General features: G+C 49.0%; 1 protein-coding gene across 1 annotated transcript in view; it reads right to left on the minus strand.

Annotated features, from left to right (window-relative positions):
* LOC149429110 (SH3 domain-binding protein 1-like) overlaps positions 1–17,500 on the minus strand; it is a 52,931-nt gene that overhangs the window by 23,132 nt on the left and 12,299 nt on the right. Inside the window, exons 4-8 of the mRNA XM_089666719.1 lie at positions 13,095–13,206; positions 8,964–9,040; positions 7,471–7,594; positions 2,745–2,813; positions 255–345 (exon numbers count right to left, since the gene is read on the minus strand). Coding sequence (XP_089522845.1) covers positions 255–345; positions 2,745–2,813; positions 7,471–7,594; positions 8,964–9,040; positions 13,095–13,206 — 473 coding nt within the window. The remainder of the gene's footprint in view (positions 1–254; positions 346–2,744; positions 2,814–7,470; positions 7,595–8,963; positions 9,041–13,094; positions 13,207–17,500) is intronic.

Here is a 17,500-nt window from a genome sequence, read left to right on the forward strand (position 1 = left end):
AGACACCAAGAGCAGCTGTTACTCTACGATGGGTGTCTTGTGACTAGTGCATATCCAATGACCCCTTCTGCATGATGGCTAGGAATGTCCTCAAGACCTTTAACCATTTTCAATCCATTCTACATCATAGACATCAGCTAGTAAGGAGCCTGATCTATGTAAGGGGAGAGGGCCCTGGGTGGTGGACTCTAGTGGTGGCCATTCTCCTACGATGGTATACCAAAATATGGATAGAATGAGAGACAACTACTGACCGCTGTCCTTAATGGTGTCTCTTAGCTCCCCCAACACATCTGTCAGCTGCGCTAATGATTTCCGATGATACTCTGCCTGAAGTTCCAGAAGCTGTGGAGAAACATCAAGTTATAAGGGTCCAATAACGGATATAAAGGACAACAGAAGATACTAACAAGGGAGGACAATAATAATAGTGTTTATGGTGACACATGTCCATTGGCATTCAATAAAAAAAGGCTTCCTCTTGAAGAACCCAAAGCTGGTTCTTCCGAAACGAAGGAACGTCTTCTACCCTGACCCCATTACTACAGTTAAATTATAACCTCCTGCACTCAGATTTGGTGCTTAAAGACAGGACAGACGCTCCTCTTGGGTAATCTTGCAGATAAAATGCACAAACCATCATGCTGCCCTGTGAGTATCTCAAGGCAATGTCAGAAGGAAAGATCCCTAAGCAGCACATCAAAGGAAGACCCATGTGCATCAGGTGAGATGAATGGCAGCCTCAGCCCCGACTATAGCCAGGCCACGCCCCCAACATGTTTCACTCCACCCCTTGAAGCTTAATCATGGCAAGCTGCAGGAAGGGCTCTGAGGAAAAGGGCTTAACCCTCGAAACGCATTAGTGTTCTTGGAGGATATGAGGTCTTCCCATGTCATCAGCCAAGTATGGTGGAATTGGAGGTGGTCTCGTCTGTATTTCTAGATATACTTGCGCATGACATTTACTAACAGACATGTCGGACTGGATGGCACGCCACTTCCTAAAACTCAATCTATACAAAACTGAGCCCACAATATTTCCTCCCCCACATGCCTCTTCCCCCGATTTCTCGGTCAGGATCAATAGTACCACTATCAACCCATCCCAGCATGCCAAGGTCCTAGGGGTAACCCTGGATTCTGAACTATCCTTTCAGGTCCTCATCCAATCCCTGTCCAAATCATGCCGCCTCAACCTCCACAACATCTCCAGAATACGCCGCTTTTTAACCAATGACACCACAAAGCTTCTAATTCACTCCCTGGTCATCTCTCGCCTCGACTACTGCAACTCCCTCCTCATTGGCTGACCTTTACATAGGCCACACCCCCTCCAGTCATCATGAATACTGCTGCCAGGCTCATCCACCTTACCAACTGTTCATTGTCTGCTACCCCTCTCTGCCAATCCCTCCACTGACCTCCACTCAGTGTCCTCCACCCCTCTCTGCCAATCCCTCCACTGACCTCCACTCAGTGTCCTCCACCCCTCTCTGCCAATCCCTCCACTGACCTCCACTCAGTGTCCTCCACCCCTCTCTGCCAATCCCTCCACTGGCCTCCACTCAGTGTCCTCCACCCCTCTCTGCCAAGCCCTCCACTGGCCTCCACTCAGTATCCTCCACCCCTCTCTGCCAATCCCTCCACTGGCCTCCACTCAGTGTCCTCCACCCCTCTCTGCCAATCCCTCCACTGGCCTCCACTCGGTGTCCTCCATCCCTCTCTACCAATCCCTCCACTGGGACAAAAAAAAAAAAAATTAACCCAAATTAGTTTATAACCAAAAATAATAATTTAAAAAAAAATGTTTTAAATTTTTTTTTTTTTTATATTATTATTTGTTTTTGTTTTTTTTTAACATACCATCTCCCTAGCAGTACAGTGTCACCATATTGTAGTGTCACTGTACTACTTGTGGGGGGTGATGAAGTTTTTTTTTTTTTTTACACTGATTGCTTTTACACCCATAAAGGCTGTAAAAGCAATCATTTCTCTTTCTCTCTGTCTGCATTCTTGCAGCCATTGAGAACTACTGTGTGAGCTGTGATTGGTCACAGTTTGTCACATGGTACAATGCTGTTGTGACTAGCCCTGTACCATGTGATCTCTGTGATCATTCACAGATTTCACACGTAGTAAGCAATGATGTCAGAAGTGACATCTTGCTTACTACTCTGAATGTGATGACTGATTGGCCAATCAGTGATCACATGATCGGGACCTTGCACAGAGGTCCCATACAACGATCGGTGTTCCACTGTGTCTGGAGGACACAGTGGGCACAGGATCGCGGTGCTGTGCGCTCCCAGGGAGTGCGCACAAGCAGGGGGGCGGGGAGGCTGTTTATATACATGGGTCGGACGGGAAGTGGTTAATAAGGTGTTCATTCTCCCAGCAGTTGGTGGCTACGGAGGTTGACCATTGAGCCAAAAAATCTAACCGATTCCTCCACCCACACTACACAGCACAGATGGATGAATCCCCCTGCTGGGCTACTGTCTTCTGAATGCCACTGCTGGTGGCTGTCAGAATACCTGGACAGTGGCTGCATCTGATAGGCGTGTTCGCCATGCAGATTTATACGAAGTTCCGTTGATTTTTCAGTCGAGGAACGTTGGGTTAAGAAAGGGCCGACAGGGCCCCCCACAAGAGAAATTGACAGCCAGCTTACGTAGCCCCCCAACTATATGATCACATGGTCACCTGCCATTACAGAAATAGTAGTTCTATATTGTGCTGCTCACCCGTATGAAGTAGTTCTTGTATTCATTTTCTTTTGTCCCGAAGTGATAGAGGTCACATAAATAGTCATCCTGCATCAGAAGCAGAGAACTGTTATTGTTACTACAAATCTAGAGAAAGTGCAATACTCCTACATGATGAGAATAATAATAAATATCATCACAATAAGTTGTTGCTTAATCTTTGCCTTCACATTCATGTAAACCAGCAATCTCCAAAGTGCGGCATGTGGGCCAAATGCAGCCCTTTGCTTGCCTTAATCTGGCCCTTGGAGCACAATCCCTTTCACTGACACCAATGATGGGGCACTATTCCTCCCACTGACACCAATGATGGGGCACTATTCCTCCCACTGACACCAATGATGGGGCACTATTCCTCCCACTGACACCAATGATGGGGCACTATTCCTCCCACTGACACCAATGATGGGGCACTATTCCTCCCACTGATACCAATGATGGGGCACTATTCATCCCACTGACACCAATGATGGGGCACTATTCATTCCACTGATATCAATGATGGGGCACTATTCCTCCCACTGATACCAATGATGGGACACTATTCCTCCCACTGACACCAATGATGGGACACTATTCCTCCCACTGACACCAATGATGGGGCACTATTCCTCCCACTGATACCAATGATGGGGCACTATTCATCCCACTGACACCAATGATGGGGCACTATTCCCTCCACTAATACCAATGATGGGACTCTATTCCTCCCACTGACACCAATGATGGGGTACTATACCTCCCATTGATACCAATGATGGGACACTATTCCTCCCACTAATACCAATGATGGGGCACTATTCCTCCTACTAATACCAAGGATTGAGCACTATTCATCCCACTGACACCAATGATGGGACACTATTCCCTCCACTATTACCAATGATGGGACACTATTCCCTTCACTATTACCAATGATGGGGCACTATTCCCCCCACTAATACCAATGATGGGGCTCTATTCCTCCCACTGACACCAATGATGAGGCACTATTCCTCCTACTGATACCAATGATGGGGCACTATTCATTCCACTGATATCAATGATGGGGCACTATTCCTCCTACTGATACCAATGATGGGGCACTATTCATTCCACTGATATCAATGATGGGACACTATTCCTCCCACTGACACCAATGATGGGGCACTATTCCTCCCACTGACACCAACCATCGGGCACTATTCCTCCCACTGACACCAATGATGGGGCACTATTCCTCCTACTGACACCAATGATGGGGCACTATTCCTCCCACTGACTCCAATGATGGGGCGCTATTCCTCCCACTGACACCAATGATGGGACACTATCCCTCCCACTGACACCAATGATGGGACACTATCCCTCCCACTGACACCAATGATAGGGCACTATTCCTCCCACTGACACCAATGATGGGACACTATTCCTTTCACTGGCAGCAATGGGTCACTAATTCTTCCCACTAAAAAAGTTTTTAACAGCACTGTAAAATAGAATATAGTGAATTGCTATATAACTATACAAATTATTAAACAATATTAAGATGCAGAAAAAAAAGTCCAGCACATTATATATTCTGGTCCACCATTGGGTTATCACAGCTGAGTCTGTGAAAATGAATCACAAATGTGCAATGTATTTACAAATATATGAAAATTTACATGTTAAAATTACTTTTTTATATGTTAAAAAAAATCTGAAGAATATATTGTAAAATACATATTTTTAAAATATATTCTTCAGACACTGGGACATTTTCTACTCCCACTAGCCACAGTCTGGCCCCCTGAAAGGCAGTATACTGGGCCCCCTGTTTAGAAAGTCTGGAGACCCCTGCTCTACGTGTTCTGCTCCATGCACCTGGCTCTTTATGTTCAGCCCCATCCACTTGGCTTCCGTGTTCTGCCCCATGAACCTTCATCTTTATACCCAAAATCTGGAGGTCTGCTGGACCTTTATTCTGAGATTATTCTTCATTGCCCAGAGCCAAACTATTTTAATGATTATTTCCTAATAAAAAAAATGTCAATTGCCAAGCGGATGGGGCTGAACATAAAGAGCCAGGTGCATGGAAAGAACAAGGAGAGCCCAGTACATGGAGAGAACCTGGAGAGCCCAGTACATGGAGAGAACATGGAGAGCCCAGTACATGGAGAGAACATGGAGAGCTCAGTACATGGAGATAACATGAAGAGCACAGTACATGGAGAAAACATGGAGAGACCAGTGCATGGAGAGAACATGGAGAGCTCAGTACATGGAGATAACATGAAGAGCACAGTACATGGAGATAACATGAAGAGCCCAGTACATGGAGCAGAACATGAAGAACACAGTATATGGAAAGAACATGAAGAGGAAAGTACATGCATTAGAAAATGAAGAGTCCAGTACATGGAAAAAACATGAAGCAGAACATGAAGAACCCAGTAAATGGAGAGAATATGAAGAACCCAGTACATGGAGAGAACATGAAGAGCAAAGTGCATGGAGAGAACATGAAGAACCCAGTACATGGAGAGAATATGAAGAACCCAGTACATGGAGAGAATATGAAGAACCCAGTACATGGAGAGAATATGAAGAGCAAAGTGCATGGAGAGAACACGAAGAACCCAGTACATGGAGAGAATATGAAGAACCCAGTACATGGAGAGAACATGAAGAGCAAAGTGCATGGAGAGAACATGAAGAACCCAGTACATGGAGAGAATATGAAGAACCCAGTACATGGAGAGAATATGAAGAACCCAGTACATGGAGAGAATATGAAGAACCCAGTACATGGAGAGAACATGAAGAGCAAAGTGCATGGAGAGAACATGAAGAACCCAGTACATGGAGAGAACATGAAGAGCAAAGTGCATGGAGAGAACATGAAGAGTCCAGTACATGGAGAGAACATGAAGAGCAGAAAATGAGAAACCAAGTACTCGTAGAGAACATAAGGAGCCAATTACATGGGGACGGCATAAAGATGAAGGTTCATGGGGTAGAACATAAAAGCCAAGTGGATGGGGCTGAACATAACGAGCCAGGTGCATGGAGCAGAATGTAAGGAGCCATATGCATGGGGAGGGCATAAAGAGGCAGGTTCATGGGGCAGAACATAGAAGCCAATTGAATACGGGACAAACTAAAGAGTCCACCAAAATATTCTGGTGAAATTTGGGACACTTTGGCAAAATGCATTGGGATGAAAGGTGAAAAAACTTACTGTGATTTGGGAAGGTACCTAGGTAATTGATTCCTGAGGGTCAGGGAAGGTCACTTTAACCTTCTTGGCTATTTTTTAAAATGCTTTCAAAACAATTTAATAATATTAAAAATCAGGAACTGTCTTTTTTAGGACAAATATTCCTTTCTAGGTGCCCACCCAGAGCATCTAGAGAAAAATACAATGAAAATGTTATATGGAGACAGTGGTAATATATGGTGAATCACCGGACTGCAGTGTTATATGGTGAGGGGAGTATAGGACCGCAGTGTGGTTAGTGACAGTGATATAGGACTGCACTGTGGTTGGTGACAGTAGTACAGGACTGCAGTGTGGTTCATGAAGGTAGTATAGGACTGCAGTGTTATATGGTGACAGTGGTACAGGACTGCAGTGTGGTTAGTGACAGTGATATAGGACTGCAATGTGGTTGGTGACAGTAGTACAGGACTGCAGTGTGGTTGGTGACTGTAGTACAGGACTGCACTGTGGTTGGTGACAGTAGTACAGGACTGCAGTGTGGTTGGTGACTGTAGTACAGGACTGCACTGTGGTTGGTGACAGTATTACAGGACTGCAGTGTGGTTGGTGACAGTAGTACAGGATTGCAGTGCGGTTGGTGACTGTAGTACAGGACTGCAGTGTGGTTGGTGACGGTGATATAGGACTGCAGTGTGGTTGGTGACGGTGATATAGGACTGCAGTGTGGTTCATGAAGGTAGTATAGGACTGCAGTGTTATATGGTGACAGTGGTACAGGACTGCAATGTGGTTGGTGACAGTAGTACATGACTGCAGTGTGGTTGTTGACTGTAGTACAGGACCGCAGTGTGGTTGGTGACGGTGATATAGGACTGCAGTGTGGTTCATGAAGGTAGTATAGGACTGCAGTGTTATATGGTGACAGTGATACAGGACTGCAGTGTGGTTGGTGACGGTGGTACAGGACTGCAGTGTGGTTGGTGACAGTGGTACAGGACTGCACTGTGGTTGGTGACGGTGGTACAGGACTGCACTGTGGTTGGTGACAGTAGTATAGGACCGCAGTGTGGGTGGTGACAGTAGTATAGGACTGCAGTGTTATATGGTGACAGCAGTATAGGACCGCAGTGTGGGTGGTGACAGTAGTATAGGACTGCAGTGTGGTTGGTGACGGTGGTACAGGACTGCACTGTGGTTGGTGACGGTGGTACAGGACTGCAGTGTGGTTGGTGACAGTGGTACAGGACTGCACTGTGGTTGGTGACGGTGGTACAGGATTGCACTGTGGTTGGTGACGGTGGTACAGGACTGCAGTGTGGTTGGTGACAGTGGTACAGGACTGCACTGTGGTTGGTGACGGTGGTACAGGACTGCAGTGTGGTTGGTGACGGTGGTACAGGACTGCAGTGTGGTTGGTGACGGTGGTACAGGACTGCAGTGTGGTTGGTGACGGTGGTACAGGACTGCAGTGTGGTTGGTGACGGTGATATAGGACTCCTATTACATTTCCTAATAACACACCTTGCTCTGCTCCACCCTTCTGCGCAGCTCCTCTTCTTCCTCCTTCAGGCTCTCCAGCTTAGCTGGGGTTCCGATAATGCTTCCCCCTTGGGCCGCCGCCATGTTCTTCTGGGCCTGGGATAACCTGCCAGGCAGAATTGGGGGACAATGTGTTTGTAACAGTTCATATCAGGGTGCTGGACATTGAGAAATGACATTCCAAACATGATCCACGGAACACAACATTGTGCACTAAATATACTGCCATTTTTAAAAAGGGACAACTAAGGAGGAAGGAGGAAGGAGGGATTTGGTTCCAGATGAAGGACAGTTGGGAGGAAGGAAGGGCAGAGGGACTTGGTTCCAGATGAGGGACAGTTGGGAGGAAGGAAGGGCAGAGGGACTTGGTTCCAGATGAGGGACAGTTGGGAGGAAGGAGGGGCAGAGGGATTTGGTTCCAGATGAGGGACAGTTGGGAGGAAGGAGGGGCAGAGGGACTTGGTTCCAGATGAGGGACAGTTGGGAGGAAGGAAGGGCAGAGGGATTTGGTTCCAGATGAAGGACAGTTGGGAGGAAGGAGGGGCAGAGGGATTTGGTTCCAATGAGGGACAGTTGGGAGGAAGGAGGGGCAGAGGGATTTGGTTCCAGATGAGGGAGAGTTGGGAGGAAGGAGGGGCAGAGGGACTTGGTTCCATATGAGGGACAGTTGGGAGGAAGGAGGGGCAGAGGGACTTGGTTCTAGATGAGGGACAGTTGGGAGGAAGGAGGGGCAGAGGGACTTGGTTCCAGGTGAAGGACAGTTGGGAAGAAGGAGGGGCAGAGGGACTTGGTTCCAGGTGAGGGACAGTTGGGAAGAAGGAGGGGCAGAGGGACTTGGTTCCAGGTGAAGGACAGTTGGGAGGAAGGAGGGGCAGAGGGATTTGGTTCCAGTTGAAGGACAGTTGGGAAGAAGGAGCTGCAGAGGGACTTGGTTCCAGGTGAAGGACAGTTGGGAAGAAGGAGGGGCAGATGGACTTGGTTCCAGGTGAAAGACAGTTGGGAAGAAGGAGGGGCAGAGGGACTTGGTTACAGGTGAAGGACAGTTGGGAAGAAGGAGGGGCAGAGGGACTTGGTTCCAGGTGAAGGACAGTTGGGAAGAAGGAGGGGCAGAGGGACTTGGTTCCAGGTGAAGGACAGTTGGGAGGAAGGAGGGGCAGAGGGATTTGGTTCCAGTTGAAGGACAGTTGGGAAGAAGGAGGGGCAGAGGGACTTGGTTCCAGTTGAAGGACAGTTGGGAAGAAGGAGGGGCAGAGGGACTTGGTTCCAGGTGAAGGACAGTTGGGAAGAAGGAGGGGCAGAGGGACTTGGTTCCAGGTGAAGGACAGTTGGGAAGAAGGAGGGGCAGAGGGACTTGGTTCCAGGTGAAGGACAGTTGGGAGGAAGGAGGGGCAGAGGGATTTGGTTCCAGGTGAGGGACAGTTGGGAGGTATGGCGGCAGTCCCTCCTGTGTACACACACGTGTTGTCTGTACTCACCGAGTCTTCACACCGTTCAGGTCTGTCAGCAGTTTCTGTAGCTGTTTTCTGTGCTTTAGAATTGCAGGAAGTTCTTCCTGAGGAGGGAGAGACACGGCTGTAGGTGGCAGTAATGGAGGACAAAGAATTATAGAAACTTTGCATAAAAAGGTCAGAGGTCAATTACAGAAGACAAGTGCTTGGGGCAGGACATGAAGAGTCAAGTGCATGGAGAGAACATGAAGAGCCCAGTACATGGAGAGAACATGAAGAGCCCAGTACATGGAGAGAACATGAAGAGCCCAGTACATGGAGAGAACATGAAGAGCCCAGTACATGGAGAGAACATGAAGAGCCCAGTACATGGAGAGAACATGAAGAGCCCAGTACATGGAGAGAACACGAAGAGCCCAGTACATGGAGAGAACACAAAGAGCCCAGTACATGGAGAGAACACGAAGAGTCCAGTACATGGAGAGAACATGAAGAGCCCAGTACCTGGAGAGAACATGAAAAGCCCAGTACATGGAGCAGAACATGGAGAACCCAGTACATGGAGCAGAACATGGAGAGAACATGGAAAGCCCAGTGCATGGAGAGAACATGAAGAGCCCAGTACATGGAGCAGAACATGAAGAGCCCAGAACATGGAGAGAACATGGAGAGCCCAGTACATGGAAAGAACATGAAGAGTCCAGTACATGGAGAGAACATGAAGAGCCCAGTACATGGCGCAGAACATGAAGAACACAGTATATGGAGAGAACATGAAGAGCAAAGTACATGCATCAGAACATGAAGAGTCCAGTACATGGATAAAACATGAAGCAGAACATAAAGAACCCAGTAAATGTAAAGAACATGAAGAACCCAGTACATGGAGAGAATATGAAGAGCCCAGTACATGGAGAGAACATGAAGAACCCAGTACATGGAGAGAATATGAAGAGTCCAGTACATGGAGAGAACACGAAGAGCCCAATACATGGAGAGAACATGAAGAGCCCAGTACATGGAGAGAATATGAAGAGCCCAGTACATGGAGAGAACATGAAGAGCAAAGTGCATGGAGTAGAAAATGAGAAACAAAGTACTTGTAGAGAACACGAAGAGCCCAGTACATGGAGAGAACACGAAGAGCCTAGTACATGGAGAGAACACGAAGAGCCCAGTACATGGAGAGAATATGAAGAGCCCAGTACATGGAGAGAACACGAAGAGCCCTGTACATGGAGAGAACACAAAGAGCCCAGTACATGGAGAGAACACGAAGATCCCAGTACATGGAGAGAACATGAAGAGCCCAGTACATGGAGAGAATATGAAGAACCCAGTACATGGAGAGAACACGAAGAGTCCAGTACATGGAGAGAATATGAAGAGCCCAGTACATGGAGAGAACACGAACAGTCCAGTACATGGAGAGAATATGAAGAGCCCAGTACATGGAGAGAACACGAAGAGCCCAGTACATGGAGAGAACACACAGAGCCCAGTACATGGAGAGAATATGAAGAGCCCAGTACATGGAGAGAACATGGAGAGCCCAGTACATGGAGAGAACATGAAGAGCCCAGTACAAGGAGAGAACATGGAGAGTCCAGTACATGGAGAGAACATGAAGAGCCCAGTACATGGAGAACATGAAGAGCCCAGTACATGGAGAGAATATGAAGAACACAGTACATGGAGAGAACATGAAGAGTCCAGTACATGGAGAGAATATGAAGAGCCCAGTACATGGAGAGAACACGAAGAGCCCAGTACATGGAGAGAACACAAAGAGCCCAGTACATGGAGAGAACACAAAGAGCCCAGTACATGGAGAGAACACAAAGATCCCAGTACATAAAGAGAACATGAAGAGCCCAGTACATGGAGAGAATATGAAGAACCCAGTACATGGAGAGAATATGAAGAGCCCAGTACATGGAGAGAACACGAAGAACCCAGTACATGGAGAGAATATGAAGAGCCCAGTACATGGAGAGAACACGAAGAGTCCAGTACATGGAGAGAATATGAAGAGCCCAGTACATGGAGAGAACACGAAGAGTCCAGTACATGGAGAGAACACGAAGAGCCCAGTACATGGAGAGAACACGAAGAGCCCAGTACATGGAGAGAACACAAAGAGCCCAGTACATGGAGAGAATATGAAGAGCCCAGTAAATGGAGAGAACATGGAGAGCCCAGTACATGGAGAGAACATGAAAAGCCCAGTACAAGGAGAGAACATGGAGAGTCCAGTACATGGAGAGAACATGAAGAGCCCACTACATGGAGAGAACATGAAGAGCCCAGTACATGGAGAACATGAAGAGCCCAGTACATGGAGAGAATATGAAGAACACAGTACATGGAGAGAACATGAAGAGTCCAGTACATGGAGAGAACATGAAGAGTCCAGTACATGGAGAGAACACGAAGAGCCCAGTACATAGAGAGAACATGGAGAGAACACGAAGAGCCCAGTACATGGAGAGAACACGAAGAGCCCAGTACATGGAGAGAACATGAAGAGTCCAGTACATGGAGAGAACATGGAGAGCCCAGTACATGGAGAGAACATGAAAAGCCCAGTACAAGGAGAGAACATGGAGAGTCCAGTACATGGAGAGAACATGAAGAGCCCACTACATGGAGAGAACATGAAGAGCCCAGTACATGGAGAACATGAAGAGCCCAGTACATGGAGAGAATATGAAGAACACAGTACATGGAGAGAACATGAAGAGTCCAGTACATGGAGAGAACATGAAGAGTCCAGTACATGGAGAGAACACGAAGAGCCCAGTACATGGAGAGAACATGAAGAGTCCAGTACATGGAGAGAACACAAAGAGTCAAGTGCATGAAGCAGAACATAAGGAGCCAATTACATGGGAGGAAATGAAGAGGCGGGATCATGGGGCAGAACATAGAAACCAATTGAATTCGGGACAAATTAAAGAGTCCACCACAATATCAGTGACATCTCGGACACTTTGGTGAAATGGGATGAAAGGGGTACAAACCTCCGGTGGTTTGGGTCGGTACCTGGGACTCCGGAGGGTCCGGGAAGCCACTTTAACCTTCTGGGATATTTTTAGCACGTTCAAAACAATGTAATGGTATTACAAGTCAGGAACTGTCTTTTTTAGGATGAATATTCCTTTCTAGGTGCCCATCAGGAGCATCTAGAGAAAAATACAATGGAAACGATGATATATAGTGATGGGGGGGGGGGGGGGGGTTCAGGACTGCAGTGTGATTGGTGATGGTAGTAAAGGATTGCAGTATTATATGGTGATGGGGGTTCAGGACTGCAGTGTTTTATATAGTGACGGGGGGGTTCAGGACTGCAGTGTGCTTGGTGACGGGGGGGTTCAGGACCACAGTGTGCTTGGTGACGGGGGGGTTCAGGACTGCAGTGTGCTTGGTGACGGGGGGTTCAGGACTGCAGTGTGCTTGGTGATGGGGGGTTCAGGACTGCAGTGTTTCATATAGTGACAGGGGGATTCAGGACTGCAGTGTGCTTGGTGACGGGGGTTCAGTTCTGCAGTGTGCTTGGTGACGGGGGTTCCGGACTGCAGTGTGCTTGGTGACGGGGGTTCAATTCTGCAGTGTGCTTGGTGACGGGGGTTCCGGACTGCAGTGTGCTTGGTGACGGGGGTTCAGTTCTGCAGTGTGCTTGGTGACGGGGGTTCCGGACTGCAGTGTGCTTGGTGACGGGGGGTTCAGGACTGCAGTGTGCTTGGTGACGGGGGGTTAAGGACTGCAGTGTGCTTGGTAACAGGGGGATCCGGACTGCAGTGTGCTTGGTGACGGGGATTCCGGACTGCAGTGTGCTTGGTGACGGGGGTTCCGGACTGCAGTGTGCTTGGTGATAGGGGTTCAGGACTGCAGTGTGCTTGGTGATGGGAGTTCAGGACTGCAGTGTGCTTGGTGATAGGGGTTCAGGACTGCAGTGTGCTTGGTGATGGGAGTTCAGGACTGCAGTGTGCTTGGTGATGGGAGTTCAGGACTGCAGTGTGCTTGGTGACGGGGGTTCAGGACTGCAGTGTGCTTGGTGACGGGGGTTCAGGACTGCAGTGTGCTAGGTGAGGGGGTTCCGAACAGTCACATGACATGATGAACAGCTGGACACAGACATGAGGACAGTCAGATTACCTCACTTAGCTTGTTCAGAGGCAGCAGGACGTCTCTTTCCATGTTAATTTCAAATTCTGCCAGAGACTGCGCCAGCGATCCCTCCGCACAGCAACCCATCTCCAGAGTCTTCCTAACAGGGGCAGACAACACTGTGAGCATGATGGCAGGAAAAAATGGCAGTATAAGAACCCCTCCCCCCTTTATACACAGTACCCCCATGTATCTCAGGATCCCCTCTGGTCTGCTCTGAGCCCCCCCCCCCCACCCCCAGCAATGGGGATCACAGTATTCTCTACTAACATCTCACAGCTGACATAGAAGGCTTGGATTCTAGAAGGAGCGGAGAGTTATAGAGGAAGGAGAGGAGAGTTATAGAGGAAGGAGAGGAGAGTTATAGAGAAAGGAGCGGAGTCCTCCAGCAGTGCAGAGTATTTCAGGAGAGGAGAGTTATAGAGGAAGGAGCGGAGTCCTCCGGCAGAGCAGAGTATTTCAGGAGAGGAGAGTTATAGAGGAAGGAGCGGAGTCCTCCAGCAGTGCAGAGTATTTCAGGAGAGGAGAGTTATAGAGGAAGGAGCGGAGTCCTCCAGCAGTGCAGAGTATTTCAGGAGAGGAGAGTTATAGAGGAAGGAGCGGAGTCCTCCAGCAGAGCAGAGTATTTCAGGAGAGGAGTTATAGAGGAAGGAGCGGAGTCCCCCAGCAGTGCAGAGTATTTCAGGAGAGGAGTTATAGAGGAAGGAGCGGAGTCCTCCAGCAGCGCAGAGTATTTCAGGAAAGGAGAGTTAAAGAGGAAGGAGCGGAGTCCTCCAGCAGTGCAGAGTATTTCAGGAGAGGAGTTATAGAGGAAGGAGCGGAGTCCTCCAGCAGCGCAGAGTATTTCAGGAGAGGAGAGTTATAGAGGAAGGAGCGGAGTCCTCCAGCAGAGCAGAGTATTTCAGGAGAGGAGAGTTATAGAGGAAGGAGCGGAGTCCTCCAGCAGTGCAGAGTATTTCAGGAGAGGAGTTATAGAGGAAGGAGAGGAGTCCTCCAGCAGTGCAGAGTATTTCAGGAGAGGAGTTATAGAGGAAGGAGAGGAGTCCTCCAGCAGCGCAGAGTATTTCAGGAGAGGAGTTATAGAGGAAGGAGCGGAGTCCTCCGGCAGTGCAGAGTATTTCAGGAGAGGAGGGTTATAGAGGAAGGAGCGGAGTCCTCCGGCAGTGCAGAGTATTTCAGGAGAGGAGAGTTATAGAGGAAGGAGCGGAGTCCTCCAGCGGAGCAGAGTATTTCAGGAGAGGAGTTATAGAGGAAGGAGCGGAGTCCTCCAGCAGTGCAGAGTATTTCAGGAGAGGAGTTATAGAGGAAGGAGCGGAGTCCTCCAGCAGCGCAGAGTATTTCAGGAGAGGAGAGTTATAGAGGAAGGAGCGGAGTCCTCCAGCAGCGCAGAGTATTTCAGGAGAGGAGAGTTATAGAGGAAGGAGTGGAGTCCTCCAGCAGTGCAGAGTATTTCAGGAGAGGAGTTATAGAGGAAGGAGCGGAGTCCTCCAGCAGCGCAGAGTATTTCAGGAGAGGAGAGTTATAGAGGAAGGAGCGGAGTCCTCCAGCAGCGCAGAGTATTTCAGGAGAGGAGTTATAGAGGAAGGAGCGGAGTCCTCCAGCAGAGCAGAGTATTTCAGGAGAGGAGAGTTATAGAGGAAGGAGTGGAGTCCTCCGGCAGCGCAGAGTATTTCAGGAGAGGAGAGTTATAGAGGAAGGAGCGGAGTCCTCCAGCAGTGCAGAGTATTTCAGGAGAGCAGAGTTATAGAGGAAGGAGCGGAGTCCTCCAGCAGTGCAGAGTATTTCAGGAGAGGAGTTATAAAGGAAGGAGCGGAGTCCTCCAGCAGAGCAGAGTATTTCAGGAGAGGAGAGTTATAGAGGAAGGAGCGGAGTCCTCCAGCAGAGCAGAGTATTTCAGGAGAGGAGTTATAGAGGAAGGAGCGGAGTCCTCCAGCAGAGCAGAGTATTTCAGGAGAGGAGAGTTATAGAGGAAGGAGCGGAGTCCTCCAGCAGTGCAGAGTATTTCAGGAGAGGAGAGTTATAGAGGAAGGAGCGGAGTCCTCCAGCGGAGCAGAGTATTTCAGGAGAGGAGAGTTATAGCGGAAGGAGAGGAGTCCTCCAGCAGCGCAGAGTATTTCAGGAGAGGAGAGTTATAGAGGAAGGAGCGGAGTCCTCCAGCAGCGCAGAGTATTTCAGGAGAGGAGTTATAGAGGAAGGAGCGGAGTCCTCCAGCAGTGCAGAGTATTTCAGGAGAGGAGTTATAGAGGAAGGAGAGGAGTCCTCCAGCAGTGCAGAGTATTTCAGGAGAGGAGAGTTATAGAGGAAGGAGCGGAGTCCTCCAGCAGCGCAGAGTATTTCAGGAGAGGAGAGTTATAGAGGAAGGAGCGGAGTCCTCCAGCAGAGCAGAGTATTTCAGGAGAGGAGAGTTATAGAGGAAGGAGCAGAGTCCTCCAGCAGTGCAGAGTATTTCAGGAGAGGAGAGTTATAGAGGAAGGAGCAGAGTCCTCCAGCAGTGCAGAGTATTTCAGGAGAGGAGAGTTATAGAGGAAGGAGCGGAGTCCTCCAGCAGCGCAGAGTATTTCAGGAGAGGAGAGTTATAGAGGAAGGAGCGGAGTCCTCCAGCAGCGCAGAGTATTTCAGGAGAGGAGTTATAGAGGAAGGAGCGGAGTCCTCCAGCAGTGCAGAGTATTTCAGGAGAGGAGTTATAGAGGAAGGAGAGGAGTCCTCCAGCAGTGCAGAGTATTTCAGGAGAGGAGAGTTATAGAGGAAGGAGCGGAGTCCTCCAGCAGAGCAGAGTATTTCAGGAGAGGAGAGTTATAGAGGAAGGAGCAGAGTCCTCCAGCAGCGCAGAGTATTTCAGGAGAGGAGTTATAGAGGAAGGAGCGGAGTCCCCCAGCAGTGCAGAGTATTTCAGGAGAGGAGAGTTATAGAGGAAGGAGCGGAGTCCTCCAGCAGCGCAGAGTATTTCAGGAGAGGAGTTATAGAGGAAGGAGCGGAGTCCCCCAGCAGGGCAGAGTATTTCAGGAGAGGAGTTATAGAGGAAGGAGCGGAGTCCTCCAGCAGAGCAGAGTATTTCAGGAGAGGAGTTATAGAGGAAGGAGCGGAGTCCTCTGGCAGTGCAGAGTATTTCAGGAGAGGAGTTATAGAGGAAGGAGCGGAGTCCTGTGGCAGGGCAGAGTATTTCAGGAGAGGAGAGTTATAGAGGAAGGAGTTGAGTCCTCCAGCAGAGCAGAGTATTTCAGGAGAGGAGAGTTATAGAGGAAGGAGCGGAGTCCTCCAGCAGTGCAGAGTATTTCAGGAGAGGAGAGTTATAGAGGAAGGAACGGAGTCCTCCAGCAGCGCAGAGTATTTCAGGAGAGGAGTTATAGAGGAAGGAGAGGAGTCCTCCAGCAGAGCAGAGTATTTCAGGAGAGGAGAGTTATAGAGGAAGGAGAGGAGTCCTCCAGCAGCGCAGAGTATTTCAGGAGAGGAGTTATAGAGGAAGGAGAGGAGTCCTCCAGCAGAGCAGAGTATTTCAGGAGAGGAGAGTTATAGAGGAAGGAGAGGAGTCCTCCAGCAGCGCAGAGTATTTCAGGAGAGGAGAGACAGAGGTTTGCAGTGTGAAGTAATCTGTAGATATTCTTCTGGTTTGGATGTTGGTAACCCAAGAGAAGAGGATGGAAGAGTTTCCATCATGGTGACACAACATGAAATGTCCTCCAGCCTCTGCCTGGGATGTCCTGTATTGGGAGATCCCACCGGAAAGGTTCCTAGTATCTCAGGTTGGGTTCCTCTGCCATCTCCCCAGCGCTGGCACTATTCCCGGGATTGCTACACACATGGATTGTGTCGCCAACCCAAATTTAGAGCCAGGACTGAGAGCAGGCACATGATTCCGGGAACTCCCAGGAATGGGCGCACATACATTGGGTGACGGGAAGAAGGTGGTGACTTGTCTGATGGATGTGCTGACAGATCCGCCGCTCATGTGTTCAGAGAGGATTGTGAGGACAGAAGGAGACGTCACTGCTGGAAATCCTCCTGTGTGAGCCGAGTCTCCTATCACCCGCACTTTGTTCCCTGTCCCAGCAGCTTCCTCACATCACCTCTGCATTACCTGGAACTACCTCTGGGACGTCTCTGACACCTTGTGTTCCCATTAATATCAGGATTTATGGCGCCAGCAGTGTGCTCAGCGCTTTACAATATAACGGGAGACAATACAGCAACAATACAGTTCAATACAAGAGGGATAGGAGGGCCCTGATCCTGGGAGCTTACAATCTAAGAGGGAGGGGCTGGTGGTACAAAAGGTAGTAACTGTGGGGGATGGACTGGTTGGAAGAGTAGAAGATTCCATTATTAGCTGAGGGCAGGATAGGCTTCCCTGAAAAGATCGGTTCTCAGAGATCGCCTAAAAGGGGGCAGCGTAGGCG

The sequence above is a fragment of the Staurois parvus genome, unplaced genomic scaffold (assembly GCF_062004578.1).
Source record: "Staurois parvus isolate SC_StPar_1 unplaced genomic scaffold, SC_StPar_1.0 ptg002798l, whole genome shotgun sequence".
Lineage (NCBI taxonomy): Eukaryota > Metazoa > Chordata > Amphibia > Anura > Ranidae > Staurois > Staurois parvus.